The sequence below is a fragment of the Wyeomyia smithii genome, chromosome 2, assembly GCF_029784165.1.
Source record: "Wyeomyia smithii strain HCP4-BCI-WySm-NY-G18 chromosome 2, ASM2978416v1, whole genome shotgun sequence".
Classification (NCBI taxonomy): domain Eukaryota; kingdom Metazoa; phylum Arthropoda; class Insecta; order Diptera; family Culicidae; genus Wyeomyia; species Wyeomyia smithii.
In genome coordinates, this window is record NC_073695.1 from 206,636,788 (window position 1) to 206,655,706 (window position 18,919).

Genomic DNA, 18,919 nt, shown 5'->3' on the forward strand with positions numbered 1-18,919 from the left:
CATGTTGCAGTAGTCTAATTCAGGTTTTTAATTGAACTTTGATTTGTTTGATGGCTTCAGTCATGTTTTAAGAGTAAACTTGAACAACAAATGAAGCATTATGAAGAAAAATTACTTTGTCAGCCATTACTGATACGCGTACCCCAGGTTGAGAACCGCTGTTCTAGAAAGTTGTTTCGTTTACTGTTGTCCTTTATGTGCTTCAATACAACCAGCTACAATTTTCACCAAATAGAGGGCGCCACATTTAATTTTTGAACGTGACTTGATAGATGAATAGTTCCTTCTGCAAAGTTGTGCAGAATTTTTTTACCAAACTGTTTGCTGAGTAACTCGAACCTCTAGAAATTGAGATTTAAGAGATAAAGAGCGCACAAATGCATGTACAAATCGGTACCGTCAGTTGGCCATATATTCGAAACTACAAATAAAGCAGTGTAGTTTTGTGTTTTTCTCTTAGTCAGAAAGGTACTCTATTGGATGGCTTCATAGAAGCTTCGATTCGTTTGCGCCTTTTCGATTTTCAACTCAAATAAAAAAAAGATTTTAAAAACACTTTTTCCCAGTGTTTATTCATGGATACTGTATGTAATAACCAATATATCACTAGAAATTGTTTATCTTGATTTATCGCGTCACGCTCAATTTTATACAATCATGTTTTAGGCCTTAGAGTTGAACATATGAATGAAAAACTGCTTCTGAAACGTCTTTTTAGAAAAAGTCTTGTAGCTCTGAAATCTCATTTTCTAGAGTTTCGAGGTATTCAGCAAACAGTTTTGTATTAAAATTTTACACAACTTTTCAGAAGAAACTATTCGTCTAGCAAGTCACATTCAAAAGTTAGGTGTGGCGTCCTCCATACGGCGAAATTTGTAACTGATTCCATTAAAGCATATGAAGGACAGCAGTGAACGAAGCAACTTTTTAGAAGATATGTTTAACATAGGTCTTGAAAAATTAGTTTTGCCGTCCGTTTCTCGATTTTGACATTACTGAATTTATGTTTATCATGTTAAAACATAAAAATTTCACATTGCTGATTCATTTTTGAAACTTGTGGTGAAACAACGAAAACGTTGCAACTGGCTGCACCTTCTGCGCTGTTTTGGTCTTTGTATAATAAACTATACGTAACAGCAACTTAGTTCCGCATAAGAATTGATTGCTGTGAAGCTCAAAGTTCATGATCAAAACAAATTTTGCTACTTGGGGCGCGCCAAAAATGAGCAAACTTCTAGCTTTATGTTGATCTCGAAAATTTAACTCTTTTTTCCGCTCTTATTGTGGTTATTTTTGCAATTCTCCAATTTTTTACATTCAAAGCCTCTAAATTAAATTCTAAAAATTAAAATTAGAATTAAAATTCTCCGATTCATATTCATTCAAGTCAATTATTTTTCGTTTTTTTAAAGCTGAATTTATTCTAATACTTTTCTAAATTTATCGGTTCATAATAATTTTCTGATGTTGAGATTTTCGTCTGCTGGATTTTTTTTTTTTTGAGTTTCGTAGATCTATGGGGTTTATTGGATAACTGTTATAAATTTTTCATAGTTAAACTTCATTTCGGCTTTTGATTTTTTTTATATTCATTGATCTTAAGGATTTGCTTCAGTATTTTAATTATATCATTTTTTTTATCTCTGGCCTTTAGATTAGATTTCTTAACGTTCTTTTTCGGTAAATCTCGAAAGTCTTGTTTTTCATTAACCTTTTAGTGCCCAAATTAATTTTCAGACGGAATTCGAAAAAATCACTATGAAACTTTAACTAAAACTTTATTAAACTTTAACATTTTTCAAGTATTGATTGAAGCTTTTTAGAGGTTTAACTGAAGACCGTCTAAAGGCGGCACTGGGCACTAGAGGGTTAAGTTTAACTAGATTTTATTTCTCTTTGATTTCATTTTTTTTATTTTTTCCTAATTTTAATTCAAAAACATTAAGAAAACAGATTTGATTTATTCCACAAGACATTTTTATCAAGTAATCAGACTGGTTCAATCAAGTTTCAGACTGGTTTTTCCAGTTATGTTAAAAACAACATACATACTAATTTGTTACCATCTACTTCAGCAGCTCAAAAAACTTGGGGTTAGCTACAAAACTGACATTAATAAATTAAAGCTACCACAAATACAGGCAGTGTGGGATCTCCCAACCGTAGGAAAAATGTGTCCAGCTTATGTGCTAGTTGTGCCAAGACGATTCTGAACACTAGTTCTCGCAACTATTTCCACAGTCATCTACGGAAGCAATTAGATACTTGCTACGATTCAACCGGCAATCTTAATTAAAACCAGTTCGAAACCGGCGTGACTCATACAAGAATTTCGTCATTCATATCGAACGATGCTCTTAACTTTTTCTGTCGTGATTCCTGATAAGAAGTCACTACCGGGTCGTAAAATTCGAAGCTATATTCGATTGAATAGCGTATAAACATTTCGCCAGAGCGAGCGCCACGCGTATCAAACCGATCGGTTTCACGTGACACCAACTCGCATAGCGAATGTATGTCTGCGTAAAAAACAGTTGAACTATTTACTGCGCGCAACTTGAACTTCAGGCAACACCCCCAACGTAAATAACAACTGGGAAACTACGCGATCCCAAACAGCGTCTATGAGTCATCGGGCGAAACGCTTAAATTGTGCGAGTAGGGTCGGTCATAAATAACGCTATGCTTCGTCACTTTTATCGTTATACAAAGATTGTAGTATCATTTGGTACGCGTTTCCAATTACCTGTAGTTAATAGATAAGAATTGAATCAAAAAAAATCTTGACAATACATTGATACTGCACAACATTCAATGACTAACCCTTATGTACCAGTTTATTGCTTGATATCTCAACGCTGAGAATTTTCTCACCTCCAGAATCAGCGTTCGCTCTCGGAAGCGAATGAACCGCATCCAGCGACTCTCTGTTTATTGCAATAGTACATAACATCAATCGAAACAGCCACGATTTGGTCTCATACAAATGCCGGTCTACGGTTCCCGGACGGCTTAGTACCGCATCAGTATTCGAGTGAATCGCAACAATCTTCCATTGTGAACTAAAGTGCCAACCGTAGTGAAGTTCAGATACCGAAAATTGAAACGCAGACTGAACCATCCGCGGAGATAAGAACACGGTACAATTTTGTACTGAGTGCACAGTTTAGTTGGGGCAAGCTGACGGGAAAATAATTAGTTTATTATCATCAACGGCTCACGTGTTCGTTAAACCGCACTAGTAAAAATCATGCATTCTGCTTTCAAAAATGCCGGTACCAGCAAGGGCTTGGAGGTGTGGAGAATTGAGGTGAGCCTAAGCCACTAGTATGGTTAAGTACATCTTGGTGGTGATTTGGATGTTGTAACAACTACTGAAGTGAACCATAATGTTATCGCTTACAAAATGTGGCATTGAAAATTGTTCGAGTTGTTTAAAAAATAGTGTGGAAAAGTGTGATTTAAGTCGTCAAATGCGTTCCATAATGTATTGAGTGCACTGCCATAGTGAAAAAAATCAAATCAACTAAATAACCACGACACCGAATAATTTGTTTACTTTACGTCATTGCAATCTGGCTAAGTTAAATTATCTAGTATACCTACATTCGACATAGGAAAAGCAAATATTTAGCTTAATCAGATTCGTAGAAGATGCGTAATGATATAAAAATATAAAGCAACAGAGGATATTTGAACAAAACGCGCACCGCGAACTAATCCATTCGCCCCAGAGACCTAGTTTATACCATTTTTTCCTCTAACTAAACGTACCTTCTGGTCTGCTCGTTAGTGTTTACGCTGTTAATCGAAATAACGAATGCAAACATTCTCAAAAATACATTGCTGGCCCGGGGCATCAATCGAGTTCTCTTTCAGTTTCAAGGACAACCATATTTCGTCGCTGCTGCAGACCGCCATCGATCTGCTGCGATTTTTGCGGCACATAGTGTTTTCAGAGCGACATGGCACATCCCCCAAGAGGGACGATGGCCACGCCATGCCGGCGACATGTGTGTGTCAGAGCTTTTTTCAATCTCCTATATATTTCCATCGTCACCGTCATAAAATCGTAACGCACTGCTACTAAAATGCGATGGACTGATTAAGTACGAAAAATATCCCCTGCGCGATCGGAGAGGTACTCCAAACATGCCTGATAAATCCAATCGGATAAGGCGAATGATGAATGCTCGATTGTTTGATAATGGAATAATATGTTTTGTTATCGAAAAACGGCAGCAGGCAAAATTAAATTTGGAAACTACTAATACACGTTCCGGGAAATAAACCCCATTTGCTTTCGTTATATAATCGCCCAAACACCTTGTCATGTCAAATTTTAATCTTATGCTAGACAGTTGTATCTAAAACTATCAGCTATAATAACCATAGTAATTTATGCGAACCCGGAACCAACAAATCTGACTTTAATCAAAAGCTATTAGTTACGTCGCGGCGAAAATTCGAAGTCAATAAAAAATAGTGAAATAAACATGGAACTAGATTTTTTCGCAGCCAATTCTTGCTAGACAATGGCGAAATAAATTCGTGCCAAAGGCCGAATAATTGGGTTCAAGTTGCAAACTTTCACAGCAGTTTATCAACTATGGGGAGCTATTAGGTATTCTAGTTTGTTTTTGTAGTGTAACAAAGCAACAATAATTTGGGAAAATATCTTTATTGCTCTAAAACATTGGTTATTTTGCTATGCAAAAAATTAATGATAATAATCTTACCGATTTACGACTTAAAATTCCTTGATATTCAATTTTGTCTGAGTGCGGTGAACATTTTTTTTCGTTTTAAATTCCAGTTTACGCACATAATTTTTCTGTTGTTAATATAATGAAAATCTTGTAAACTGTGTTATTATGCAAGGCCAACCAGCCCACTTTAGTTATTATTTATTAAAATTATTATTCAGTCCTAAGGAATAATTAAATAAAAAAAGATGGTCAAGTTATTCAGTAACATCTATAACACTGGTAAACACAGGTGTGGCTTTGAAGCTCAAACTAGAAAAAAAAACCTAAATTAATCCACCTAGCGGTCAGACCCAGCCTTTCTCATTCAATCTTATTATTTGTGAAAATAGATTTACATGAACGCTTCAATCCAATAAATGTATATTCACTCTTTAGGTTCTATAACATGGATGTTGTAATCTATACATATAAAAATGCAGTCCGGTCTGTCTGTCTGATCCATATAGGCTCAAAAACTACCGAAACGATCGACGTGAAAATTTGTATGTAGGGGTTTTTAATGCCGATAAAGGTTCCTATGATAGTTTGAGACCCCTCCCACTCCTGGAAGGGAGGGGTCCCATACAAATGAAACATAAATTTCAGCACAACTCAAGAACAAACCAAGCAAATGAAACCGAATTTGGCATGTGGATGTTTTGAGGGGGAACAAATATCTCCATAATAGTTGGACGCCCCGCCTTTTTCTGGAAGTGGAAATGAAACACAAATTTCTGCACATCTCGAGAGCTAACCAACTAAATGGAACCATATTTGGCAGGTGAATGTTTTTAGTGGTAATAAATTTGTTCCATAATCGACCTCAGGCAACATTTTGGATTGTAAGATGGCGACTTCCGGTTTTAGGGAAACAGCCAAAAATGGCCTATTTCCACCCAATATAATAATATCCGGATCTAAAATGATACACAGGAGCTAAAATCGATCGAAATTGTCTTCAAATGCCATCATGAAATACAAAATGGAGTCAAAATCATGAAATCCAAACTTCCGATTTCTGGAGTCAAAATCATGAAATCAAAACTTCCGATTTTTGAAAAACAGCGGCAAACGACCAAATACCACCCAATATGGGTATTTCCGGAACCGTAATGATGCACTGGAGCCCCAAATCGACTTCAGATAACATTTTGAATTGTAAAATGGCAACTTCTGGTTTCTGGAAAACGGCCTGAAATGGACGATTCCCATTAAAGATGGACAGAAGCTAAAAATTGATCACAGACACAATCTTGAATTTTAAGATGGAGACTTCCGGTGTCTGGCAAACAGCCGAAAATGACCAAATACCATTCAATATGAATGTTTTCGGAACCAGAATTACACCCAGATGACAGAAATTGATTTCACAGGCAATTTTAAAGTCCAAAATGACAACTTTCGGTTTCTGAAAAACAGCTCAAAGTGACCAAATACCACCCAATATGAGTATCTCCGGAGCTAGAATGTTGCAAGAAGCTAAAAATTGACCTCAGACACCATTATGAATTGCAGGATGGCAACTTCTGGTTTCTGGAAAACAGCCAAAAATGGCCGATTTCCGTCTAACATGAGTATCTCCCTCCGGATCTAGAATGATACACAGCAGCTGAAATCGACCACAGACCCCATTTTGGATTCTAGGTTGGCGACTTCAGGTTTCTGGGAAACAGCCGAAAATAATCGAATAACACCCAATATGGGTGTTTCTTCAACCCGAATGACGCTCAGAGGCCAGAAATTATCCTAAATACCATTTTGAAATCCAAGATGGCGACTACCGGTTTGTGAAAAACAGCCTAGAATAAACAAATACTATTCAATATGAGTATCTCTGAAACCAGAATGATGCAAGGAGATAACAATTGACCTCAGGCGTCATTTTAAATTGCTAAATGGCAACTTCTAGGAAACAGTCGAAAATAACCGAATAATACTCAATATTTACATAATCGAGATGATGCATAGAAACCAAACATTGACCCTGGACACCATTTTGAACTTAAAGACGACCATACAACACTGATAGAACGGACACGTAAACGGGACCAGACAACAACACTTATTGCTCTTACTTACTAGTGTAAAGAGGACCACTTTTAGTTTCTGGAAAACAACCAAAATAACTAAATACCTCCCAATATGGGTATTTCCGGTGTTAGATTGATCCCAGAAAATCTGCAGAAAATGACCGAATACCACCCAATATGAATATATTCAGAATTAAAACGATGTACAGAAGCCAAAAGTAGAGGATGTTGTCATTTCGATAGAACCAATAATTTTAAACCATTCGTTATTTTTCTTTGAACATATCCTATGGCCGATTCGTTGTGCATTTGCAGATTTTAAACACGCAAAGAATCAATGAATTTGGAACGTTCAAATAGTATGATACCACATTTAAATTATGATGAGGCCTCTATATCGATCGAAGCAGGTGTAGTTTTCAATGGTATGAAGTTTGTTTGTTATGAAGTTTGTTATTTGTAAGTTTGAGAGATGACTCGTTCGTATGACACTAGTTATGTTCAAATAAGTCTTGTAATCTTTGAGATAATAGACTTTCGTTGTTTTATAAATAATTTAATACATAACGGTTGCTTAACTTCGATTATAATCAAATGAAATAGGAACGTACAGAGCAGCTAAAATTTTTTGAAACCACGTGTTCAATCATAATTCATCAGTTAACTCTTAACTAGCCCGCTCATCTGATAATAATATTGATCAAATCGGTTGTATAGTTTTAGAGATAATGAAGTTTCGTGATTTTCACATTTCGGTACATCACAGACGAAATTACAGTCCGATTACAGTAAAATTCAATAGGGTGTTATGAGGCAGCTAGACTTATTATTTGACACTAATTTGGTGGAAGTCGGGTCAGCCATCTCTGAGAAAAGTGAGTGAGTCCAAGTAGTCTTCGGAATATGTTCCTTTTCATAGCTGGATTTCACATTTTTAAACATAACAGGCAAAGTAATGATCTGATTGCAAAACAAATCAATAGGGTTTTATGGGGCAACTAGACCTTCTATTTGAAACTGATTTTATGAGAATCGGTCCAGCCATCTCAGAGAAACATGAGTGAGATTAAACAGTCCTAAAAACACGTTTCTTTTTATAACTTTTAAACCACAAGTTCAATCTTTATAAAATTCAAAAGTAAAGGATTTTTCAGATAGCCCGTTCATTTGAAACCAATTTTGTTCAAATCGGTTATGTGGTTTTAGAGATAATGATGTTTCATGATTTTTACATTTTGATACATAACCTCTAAACTAAAAATCCGATTACAATAAAAGTTAATAGGGTCTTATTGGACAACAAAATCTTCCATTTGCAATTAATTTCATGAAAATAGGTCCAGCCATCTCTGAGAAAAGTGAGTGAGAATAAAAATCTGCACATACACACACACACATACAGAAAATGCTCACCTCGTCGAGCTGAGTCGAGTGATATATGCCATTCGACCCTTTGGAGCACTTTTATATCTTCGGTTTTGCAAGTGATTTCTATACCTTTCTAGGAGAAAAGCAAACATAAAAGATTATAGGTTTTTAGCCATGTCTGTGTAGTTTGGTGCCCTAGCACATTTTTCCAGAGACTTAAATAAATTTTCTCGTTAACATAACGTTGAAGCAACGAACCCGGCGAGCAATTACTATGCGAACTCTCAACTCAAAAAAGTTGACTCGTTTTGGTAATAACTAGAAGCAGCGAAAATTCGAAGTCAGTAAATACTAGTGAAGCGGGGGCCTAGTGTGGTTGGTAACGTCTCCGCCAACCACGCTCGACGCCTGGGTTCGAATCCCACCGCCGACATAGGTGTCGATGGTTGTGAGGTGGCGTGATCCACTCACAACCAACCCAACTGGTCTAGATTCAATCCTAGCCGACACCGGGAGATTTTCTGAGGCGAAAAATCTCTGGGATCACGCCTTCCATCGCATGAGGAAGTAAAGCCGTTGGCGCCGGTCCGTTAATAAAACGGGTCGTGAGTCAGGGTCCTGGGTGTGGAGTCGCCTCCCTGGGCGTCGGTGATTGGCCACAACAGTGGCGGAACTAGACCGACGGAAAATAAGCGAGAATAAAAAAAAAAAAAAATACTAGTGAAATAAACATGGCACTAGGTTTTTCGCAGCCAATTTTGACTAGACAATGGCGAAATAAATTCGTTCCAAAAGCCAAGTTGCAAACTTTCACAGCAGTTTATCAACTATGGGGAGCTATTAGGTTTTCGAGTTTGTTTCTGTGGTGTAACAAAGCAAGCTTTATTTCTCAAAAACATTGGTTATTTTGCTATCCTAAGTTCATAGGAATGGTTGAATAGCTATAGTCTTTCATTTTTTTCCGGTTTAAGCTTTTGAGATTTGACTTTGACTTTTTTTTTATTTTGTCAACAGGGTAATTTACTGACAAAACGTGTGGATCGGCATATTTAAATCAAAACAACTCGCGGAATTCATTAAAGCGGCAGTATATGACACGAACCGGTTCGTTTTCGTCGGCATCGGTTTTCACACTATAGATAGGTTCAGTGAACCGCGCCATAGGAGAGAGCGAACATCATAGCTGATGATATTTTCTGAACCATTTCCATTCTGTGTAAAAAAATTGTATAGAAAGGATTCCATACTGAACTGGTCGCTAGGATTGATCCAAAAAGGGGACAGTAGGGCGAACGGCTCATAAAGATCATAAAGGGTCAGTGCGTCTTGAACTGTCCTACAGATCAGACGTTTTTTCGGTTGCTTGTGGACTGGTCTTTGACTGCCTATAGCTTCAAACTTTGTGTTTTGTCAGTGTGTCTTTTAAAGATTACCTGAAAGTTATTTCCCATCAGTCTTTCTCGAGACTACCTACTTTTGAATTTAACATTTGTTTTAACTTTTTTCGTATCACCTGAAATGGCTGGACGGAAAAAGAAACCTCGCATCGCTGCGGGGAGGAAAAGAGAGGCATCTCTTTCTGACACATCGAGTGTCTGTAGTGACAATCCTTTTGATATTTTGCCTGAGCAAGAAGCTGGTGAAATGGAAGTTACCAATAATGAAACTATACAAAATATAAAATCTTTAAAAAAGGAGAAAGTTCCACCTATTGTGGTAACTATTTCTTCTGAATTTAATATATTCAAAAAGGAACTTTCAACGTTTGTTTCTGACGTTAAAGTTACCCATCAAATTGGCCGTAGAGGTGAATGCCGCTTATTAGCCGACTCAGTAAAGGGTCGTGATCGTCTTGTTCAGTATTTAACTGACAAGATGTACAAATTTTTTACATATGACACCAAGAACACCAAGCCGTTCAAGGTTGTCTTGAAAGGTCTCACCAACGATCAAACCGTTGATGAGATCAAACTTACTTTAACAGAATTACTTGGCATAGCCCCTACCCAAGTAATTCTAATGAAACAAAAATCACGAGGCGAAAACAGTCAGAGAACTGGAATTTCCCTTGTTAATTATTTAATTCATTTTAACCGCAATGAGGTTAACAACTTAAAATTTTTTGAAAAAGCACATGCTTTGTATAATGTGCGTGTAAAGTGGGAAATTTATAGGAAGTATGGCGGAGGTGAAAAGCATATCACCCAATGCCGTACTTGCCAACGTTATGGCCATGGTTCCAAATTCTGTAACATGGACCAAAAATGTCTTAATTGTGGAGACTCTTCTCACAAAAAGGACACATGTCCTGTGAAAGAGAGTAAAAATTTTCGCTGTGCGAATTGTAACGGCAACCATATGTCAAATTTTTATCAATGCCCAGTCCGTTTAGCAATTGTTAAGGCAAGGCAAGGTAAACAAAATTCAATTTCTCAATTAAAACCAACTTCAAAACAAAATTTTCCAAGCGTACCAGTGACGCATAGTTTACCTACTCCTTTGCATACCCGTTTAACTTATGCACAGGTTACAGGTAGTTCGAACATTATACCGCCTAGTGTTGGTAGTTCGAAAATGACCGTTAATATGGGTAAGCAAAACAGGCTAGAAAATAATTGTACACCTATCACTCCAGCTAATATTGCTGCCGAAAATATTTTTTCTAATGTCAACTGCCTGGGGCCTATTACGGCAGGTAAACTTTCTTTTTTGCAAAAGGCAATGTTCGATCTTATGAACGCCATGTTGCAGGCAAAATCAATGTTTGAAGCCATTCAAATAGGCACAAATTTTACTATTAAAATTGTTTCTAATTTAAAATTTAGCAATGATTTTAAATAAAACAATTAAAATATTAAATTGGAATGCTCGCTCATTGAAGGCCAATGAGAATGAGCTTTTTAATTTTTTAACAGTAAATAATGTGCATATTGCAATTATTACTGAAACATTTTTGAAACCTAACATAAAATTAAAATATGATCCCAATTACGTGGTTTATAGATATGATAGGATTCAGGGTTCCGGCGGTGGAGTTGCAATTGTTATTCATCGCCGAATCAAACATCGTGCTCTTCCCCATCTTGAGACGAAAGTTATTGAAACTTTGGGAATTGAAGTTCAAACTGAACTTGGGATTTTATTTATTGCCGCAGCATATTTACCATTTCAATGCAAACGCGAGCTCAAAAATTATTTTAAAGGTGATTTACAAAAACTCACCAGAAATCGTTCGAAATTTTTCATAATCGGCGATTTTAACGCTAAACATCGTTCATGGAATAATTCTCAAAGTAATTCCAATGGCAAAATTTTATTCAATGATTGTTCTTCAGGATACTATTCTATTTTGTCTCCGAATAGTCCTACATGCTTTTCTTCTGTAAGAAACCCTTCAACAATTGATTTGGTGCTGACAGATCAAAGTCATGTATGTAGTGATTTGATCACACATGCTGACTTTGATTCTGACCATCTTCCAATAACTTTTTCTTTATCACATGAATCAGTTTTAAACCCTATGAGCTCTGTTTTTAATTATAACAAAGCTAATTGGGAAAGATACAAAAATTATATTGAGAGAAATTTCAATAATGAGCTTGATTTGCAAAACGAAGTGAATATTGATTCCGCTTTGGAAGCATTAAAATGTGCAATTGTTGATGCCAGGAATTATTCTGTTCCAAAGGCTCAAGTGAAATTTGATTCACCAATAATTGACGAAAATCTTCAACTTCTAATTCGTTTGAAAAATGTCCGCAGACGTCAATATCAACGTTCTCGTGACCCTGTTTTTAAAACTATTTATAAAGATTTACAGAAAGAGATTAAACATAGATTTACTCTTCTGAGAAATCAAAATTTTGAGACTAAAGTTGAAAAATTGAAACCATATTCAAAACCATTTTGGAAGCTGTCGAAGATTCTTAAGAAACCTTCAAAGCCTATTCCAGTTTTAAAAGATGGTGAACGTTTTCTTGTATCCAATGAACAAAAGGCTCAAAGACTTGCTCAGCAGTTTGAGAGTGTTCATAACTCAAATTTGAATTTTGTGAGTCCAATTGAAAATGAAGTCACACGTCAATTTGATTTAATTTCTTCCCAGAATTTTTTACCTGCAGAAATAATTGAAACTAACTTGAATGAGATTAAATCAATTATTAAAAATTTCAAAAATATGAAAGCACCTGGTGACGATGGAATCTTTAATATACTAATCAAACATCTCCCTGAGAGCACAATGGATTTTTTAGTGAAAATTTTCAATTGCTGCTTCAAAATTGCATATTTTCCCAAATTATGGAAAAATGCAAAAATTACTCCCATTTTAAAACCGGATAAGAACCCAGCTGAAGTTTCAAGTTATCGACCAATCAGTTTGCTTTCTTCAATAAGTAAACTGTTTGAGAGAGTTATTCGTAACAGAATGATGTCACACATCAACGAAAATTCAATTTTTGCAAATGAACAGTTTGGATTTCGCCATGGGCATTCCACAACTCATCAATTGCTCAGAGTTACTAATATGATACGAGCTAACAAATCTGAAGGTTATTCCACTGGAGCTGCTCTTTTAGACATAGAAAAAGCATTCGACAGTGTTTGGCATAAAGGTTTGATTGCGAAATTGCAAACTTTTAATTTTCCAATTTTCCTAATCAAAATTTTAAAAAATTATCTTACTGATCGAACTCTGCAGGTTGTCTATCAGAATTCAAAATCTGATAGATTTTGCCTCAAGGTTCAGTCTTGGGTCCAGTCCTGTACAACATATTCACTTCAGATCTTCCTGATTTGCCTCCAGGATGCACAAGGTCATTGTTCTGCGATGACACAAGCATTTCCGTAAAAGGAAAAAGCCTTCGTGTCATATGCAGTCGATTGCAGAAAAGCTTAGATATTTTTTTTCCTACTTGCAAAAGTGGAAAATCTCTCCCAATGCTTCTAAAACTCAAATGATAATTTTTCCGCATAAGCCTAGGGCTTCTTTCCTCAAGCCAAACAATAATCACGTTGTCAAGATGAATGGGGTTATTTTAAGTTGGTCCGACAAGGTTAGGTACTTGGGACTAATTTATGATAAAAAACTTATTTTCAAAGAGCACATTGAGAGTATACAAGCCAAGTGCATCAAATATACGAGATGTTTATATCCTCTCATTAACAGGAATTCTAAACTTTGTTTAAAGAACAAACTTTTGATTTACAAACAAATTTTTAGACCAGCAATGCTTTATGCTGTACCGATCTGGTCAAGTTGCTGTTCAACAAGGAAGAAAACGCTCCAAAGGATTCAGAATAAAATTCTGAAAATGATTTTGAAGCTTCCTCCTTGGTTTGGTACACTCGAATTACATAGACTTACTGGTGTTGAACCATTAGAAACTATGTCAAATAGAATTATTATCAATTTTCGACAAAAATCGATGCAATCCTCAATTGCTACGATAAGCTCTCTTTATAGCCAATAAGTTAGCAATTAAGTTAGTTGTAAGTTTACTTCCCCTTTTCTGACAAGTAGGTTTAAATCCCTACGAATGATAAGTCCTAATTGCGAAAGCAAACAAAACTAACAATTAAAATTACAAATTTCTAACAGTGTTGAGAAGTCACCATTTGTGTGGACACACATACTCATTATTTACTAATATTTATCATAAATACTTAAGCTACTAACAAATCCCCCCCTGAAAAAAAAAAAAAAAAAAGAAAAGAGTAAATATATAGGCCCTCAACACATACTGCAAGCGGTCAGCAAGAGAACTTCAAAAACGGCCTATTTGCTTGGCCATTGCTGTTTGAAACGAACGAAAAAAGAAAGAAAAAGAAAAAAAGGATGTGTGCGTTGACAGACGAGTCGCGTATAATCCTGATATTAATTGCAAATAATTGCGATATTTGGTGGCGATTAATTACGATGTTTTGTCGCGATTAATTATTTACGATATTTATCGAACGAACGGAACCTACTCCGAATCACTGCGTGCTGGAATAGAATCTACGGATGGACAGTCTGCGAATAAATGGTTTGGTACACCTCGGAAGTCACAAAACATCGAAAATCCATAGTTGAGCAAAGCTCACCTGGGCCGAAAACACGTTTACCCCGGAAAGTTATGCGCGACCGCTCTATTCCCTCTTACCGACGCATACGCGGAGACACGGTATTTTGCGTTGATTACCACTTACTTTTTGAATAACGAAGCGAAGATACCTACTGAGTATGAAAAACTGGCAAAGTTTCATGCATTCATAGCTAGAATTTTTTACAAAATGCAAATATGCATATCTAACAAGACCGAGTACTAATTAGATTCAAGAAAATGCCAAAACAATCGCAATCAAAATTTTTTTGCCATGCCTGTGGTGAAGGTTATCACGACATAGAGCATGTGGTTTGGTCTTGCCCTGAACACCGTGGCGCCAGGTCTAAATTAATAGCTTCCCTGCAGGCCGAGGGTAGACAGCCGGCTGTTCCTGTTCGTGATGCCTTGGCGAGCCTTGACCTTCCCTACATGTCCTCCATATACATTTTCCTGAAATCCATCCATGCACCAGTCTAGCCCCACTCCTTTCCGTCTACATCCAACTTAACCGCAAGTACACGTTTGGACCCCCGATCCAGAACCAGCAACTAGACCCCGCACGATACCAGCAACTAGAGACCCGAGAAAGTCCATTTTCCAGTTCGTGTCTTGGTTTAGCAGAACATAACAAATAAGCTGCTCATTGTTTTTGGCTGTTTGAAGAACATCATGACGCCCCAACAACAAATCACCAGTTTTAAAACGCGTTTAATTTTAGTTTTAATCTTAGATTTAATTTCAACTCGTAGTCGGCAGCGAGGATAAAAAAGTTGTCTTTAGTTTTTAAGATACTTTATGAAGTAAAATACTAGATATAATTGGCTCCGTAAAACATTAACTTGTATTGTGCCGTGTCAAATAAACGTTGATTGAAAAAAAAAAATATAAATAAAATAATGAACACTTAATAGAAATATCTCCTTAGGGTTCCACGTACTAAACCCATTGCATTAAAATAATCGAAGATATAAAAATCCGGCTCCCACCGCTTGGATTCCAAAAGATTGTCAGCAGCTTCTTAATGCCAATAAAACAGAATCTCACAAAAAACCGAGAATCCCCTCCCGCCCAGCTGCGCGAAACTATAATTCAATTCACCCCTAATGGCCTTGAAAGGTGAAACAAACGCACACAAAAACTCATTCACCGGTAGATTACGCAAATCTTCCGTGTCGCGGTGAATCGTTGACGGCGTCGTCGTGCTTTGCCATTTGGCCACTAGCCGGGGAATTCCTTATCATCTTTTCTGTGCTGCGCAGGTCGTTTTAATTATTTACCTACATCCACTAGCGTGACGTAGCAGTTAGTTGTTCGTTCCCCCTTCACTCTCGAAGCCTCACTTCGACTCTCAAAGCCGCATCTAATGAGTAACACATGTGCGGAACGGAAAACCAGAAACCAGCATGAGTAATGTCAACTTGTGTTCTATTTTCAGAACTTTGAACCAGTTCCAGTGCCAAAGAAAACGTACGGGAAATTCTACACCGGAGATTCCTACATCGTTCTGAATGTAAGCGCAGATTCACAGCAAAACGACCGAGCAACTTTTAACCCGTTCATCTTCTACAGACGAAGCAAACAAAAAATGGCATCTTCTCGTGGGATGTCCACTTCTGGCTCGGCCTAGAAACTAGCCAAGACGAGGCAGGATCCGCCGCTATCCTCAGCGTACAGCTAGACGACAGACACAACGGGGCACCGGTGCAGCACCGCGAGGTTCAAGATCACGAATCCAGTCTGTTTCTCAGCTACTTCCCGGGAGGGGTTCGCTATGCCGAGGGAGGTGTCAAAAGTGGTTTCAACGAGGTGGAAACCAATGCAGCGGGCGAAAAACGGCTGTTCCACGTGAAAGGTTCCAAGAACGTCCGTGTGCGCCAGGTCGCGCTCGGAATCGCGTCCATGAACAAAGGCGACTGCTTCATTTTGGATGCGGGCAACGCAATTTACGTCTATGTGGGACCAAGGTCCAAACGGGTGGAAAAGATAAAAGCTATTAGCGCTGCCAGTCAGATCCGTGATCAAGACCATGCCGGTCGGGCTAACGTCTATATACTTGGTATGCTGGGTGCTAATTTGTTAGGTGAGAAATGCTTCCTGCTAACTTTTATTTCCTCAACTCTAGATGAATTCGCAAGCGCAGGAGACCAGCAGGAATTTTTCGATGTTCTTGGCGAAGGATCTCCAGACGAGGTTGCGGACGAATCAGAAAGCGATGATACTTATGAGGAAAATCTGACGACGGCCATAACCTTGTACAGGGTCTCCGATGCTGGCGGTAGCCTCGAAATTATTCCGGTTGGTGAGCGACCTCTGAAACAAAGCATGTTAGATTCAGATGTAAGTTAACACTAACCACCATAACTCGTCTCAACTAACCGGAAACTAATCGAATTTTTTCAGCAGGATTGCTTCATACTGGACACTGGATCATCGGGAATATTTGTATGGGTCGGTAAAGGCGCAACTTCACAAGAAAGAGCACAGTCTATGATCAAAGCTCAGGAGTTTATTTCTAGTAAAGGTTATCCGGTTCACACCCAGGTACATCGGGTTATTGAGAATGGAGAGAGAACTGATTTCAAACAGTACTTTGCCAGTTGGAAGGATAAAGGTGTTGTCCACAGTCATCTCATTAAAGCGGCAATGGACGACGACAGCTCGGAAGCTGGGGAGGAAAAAGAGTTTGATCCGGAGATTCTTCATATGTTCAAAAAGAACGGTGGCCGGGCTCTGGGATTCATGCCAGACAATGGTCAAGGAGAGGCAGAAATTTGGCGTGTTGAGAACTTCGAATTGGTTCCCGCGGATCCGCAAGCTTATGGAATGTTCTTTGGCGGTGATTCGTACGTTATTAAATACGAGTATCGTAATAAGAGAGGAGGTCATGGATTCATCATTTACTTCTGGCAAGGCAAAGAGTCCAGCACCGATGAGAAAGCGTCCGCTGCTCTGCATGCTGTTCGCCTTGATAACGAGTTGAACGGCAAAGCGGTTCAGGTGCGTGTGACTCAAGGAAACGAACCTCGGCATTTCTTGAAGATCTTCAAGGGTAAACTAATCAATTTCACTGGAGGGCATGCATCAGGTTTCCGAAATATCCACGACCACGATAGCTACGATGTGGACGGAACTCGTTTGTTCCGAATCAGAGGAACTTGCTCCGAAGACATTCGGGCTGAACAGCTCCCGGAAACAGCAAGCTCTCTTGCCTCGGACGATGTATTCATTCTTGAAACTCCATCCGCTACTTATATCTGGCACGGAGTAGGAGCTTCCAATCTCGAGAAGGAGATGGCAGCAAACATTGTAAAAATCGTCTCTCCGGATGCGGTACCAGAAATCATAAACGAAGGCTCTGAGCCAGACGCATTCTGGGATGCTCTGGGCGGCAAAGCGGATTACGACCATGAACTGGATCCAGCTGGTGCACCATTCTTAAATCCACGTCTGTTCCACTGCCGAATTCTGTTCAACAAGCGTCTACGCGTGGAAGAAGTGCCTCACTTTGAACAGGATGTATGTTAGAATAGTGAATTTCATAACTCACCACTAATCGCTCATATTTTTTTCTCACAGGATCTCAACGTGGATGACGTTATGGTTCTTGATGGCGGCGACGAAATCTATGTCTGGATTGGCAACGGAGCTACCGACGAAGAGAGGGCTAAATCGATTGACATGGCCAAGCAGTACATCCGTACGGATCCATCCGAGCGTAACGAGGATACGGTACCGATTGTGATCCTGAAGCAGGGTGACGAACCACGTAGCTTCAAACGTCTGTTCCCCTCGTGGGACGATAGTCACTGGGAGGTCAGTCGCTAACTAGCTTGAGTGTGTTGTAGTGAGAGTTTTATCTGTGTTTAACTATGTAGATTTCATGATGTCGCAACAAATCCCGAACGCGACTGCCAATGCTAGTCATAACACTGAGGTCTTTAAATTGTACAAACTGCATGGTTGGCCCAAATTATAGCTATGATAAAAGCTTCACAGCCCGTGAAATGCAAAACGCTTACTTACCTAACTTATTAAACTTAAACAAGTTTGTGCATGTTGTGCATGTTGATTCTCTGTAAATAGCATTTTGCATATTTTATGGGACATATTTTACACTATTCTAACAAGTATAATATTTCTTTTGCTGCTATTAACAATAAGTAGATTGAGAGCTCTATCCTTCTCTGTTCTTCTTGGATATTGCTGTAGTATTGCTGACTATCGCATGGGTGTGGTGTGAACGTGTGGCGAAATATTTTCACCTGACAAACTGCGAACGGCCAGTCCAGTTTAAGAAAATTCCACACAATCGTTGATAATGAAAATATTATATTTGTCCACAGTCGCAGTCATCGTACGAGACTATTAGACAGAAGATAATGGACCTAAATGAACCACGTTTATAATACGAACAAACGAATCTTGTCGCGCAAACTTAATTCACCATATTTGATGCAAGTATTTTCGGATCGTTTTATGACTACTAATATACAAATGTTTTAAGTAAAACATCTCAATGGCGAAACAATATTTTTTCCTTCAAATGATGACAGTTCTAGCAACAAAACTGAAGAAGCAGTTTTCGACTTTAATATCAAAATATGCTTTAAAAAAAGAATTAGGGGTGATTTTTGCTGATGAAGTATCAAACAAGAAAAAGGCAGGTTCAGGAAAACTTTTTTAG

The 18,919-nt window shown here is 38.1% G+C and overlaps 1 protein-coding gene across 2 annotated transcripts; it reads left to right on the forward strand.

The window, feature by feature from the left end:
- Positions 1-3,006: 3,006 nt before the first annotated feature.
- LOC129722653 (gelsolin, cytoplasmic-like) lies at positions 3,007-18,763 on the forward strand. 2 transcript variants are annotated; one of them, XM_055676264.1, is made up of 7 exons: positions 3,007-3,313; positions 15,671-15,745; positions 15,805-16,291; positions 16,358-16,572; positions 16,636-17,751; positions 17,812-18,048; positions 18,579-18,763. In XM_055676264.1, the coding sequence occupies exons 1-7, from the start codon at positions 3,254-3,256 to the stop codon at positions 18,639-18,641; spliced, it is 2,253 nt and encodes a 750-aa protein (XP_055532239.1). In that variant the 5' UTR covers positions 3,007-3,253; the 3' UTR covers positions 18,642-18,763. The 2 variants fall into 2 exon arrangements, with proteins under 2 accessions (XP_055532239.1, XP_055532240.1); XM_055676265.1 differs by having other exon boundaries at positions 16,639-17,751.
- The last annotated feature ends 156 nt before the right edge of the window (positions 18,764-18,919 follow it).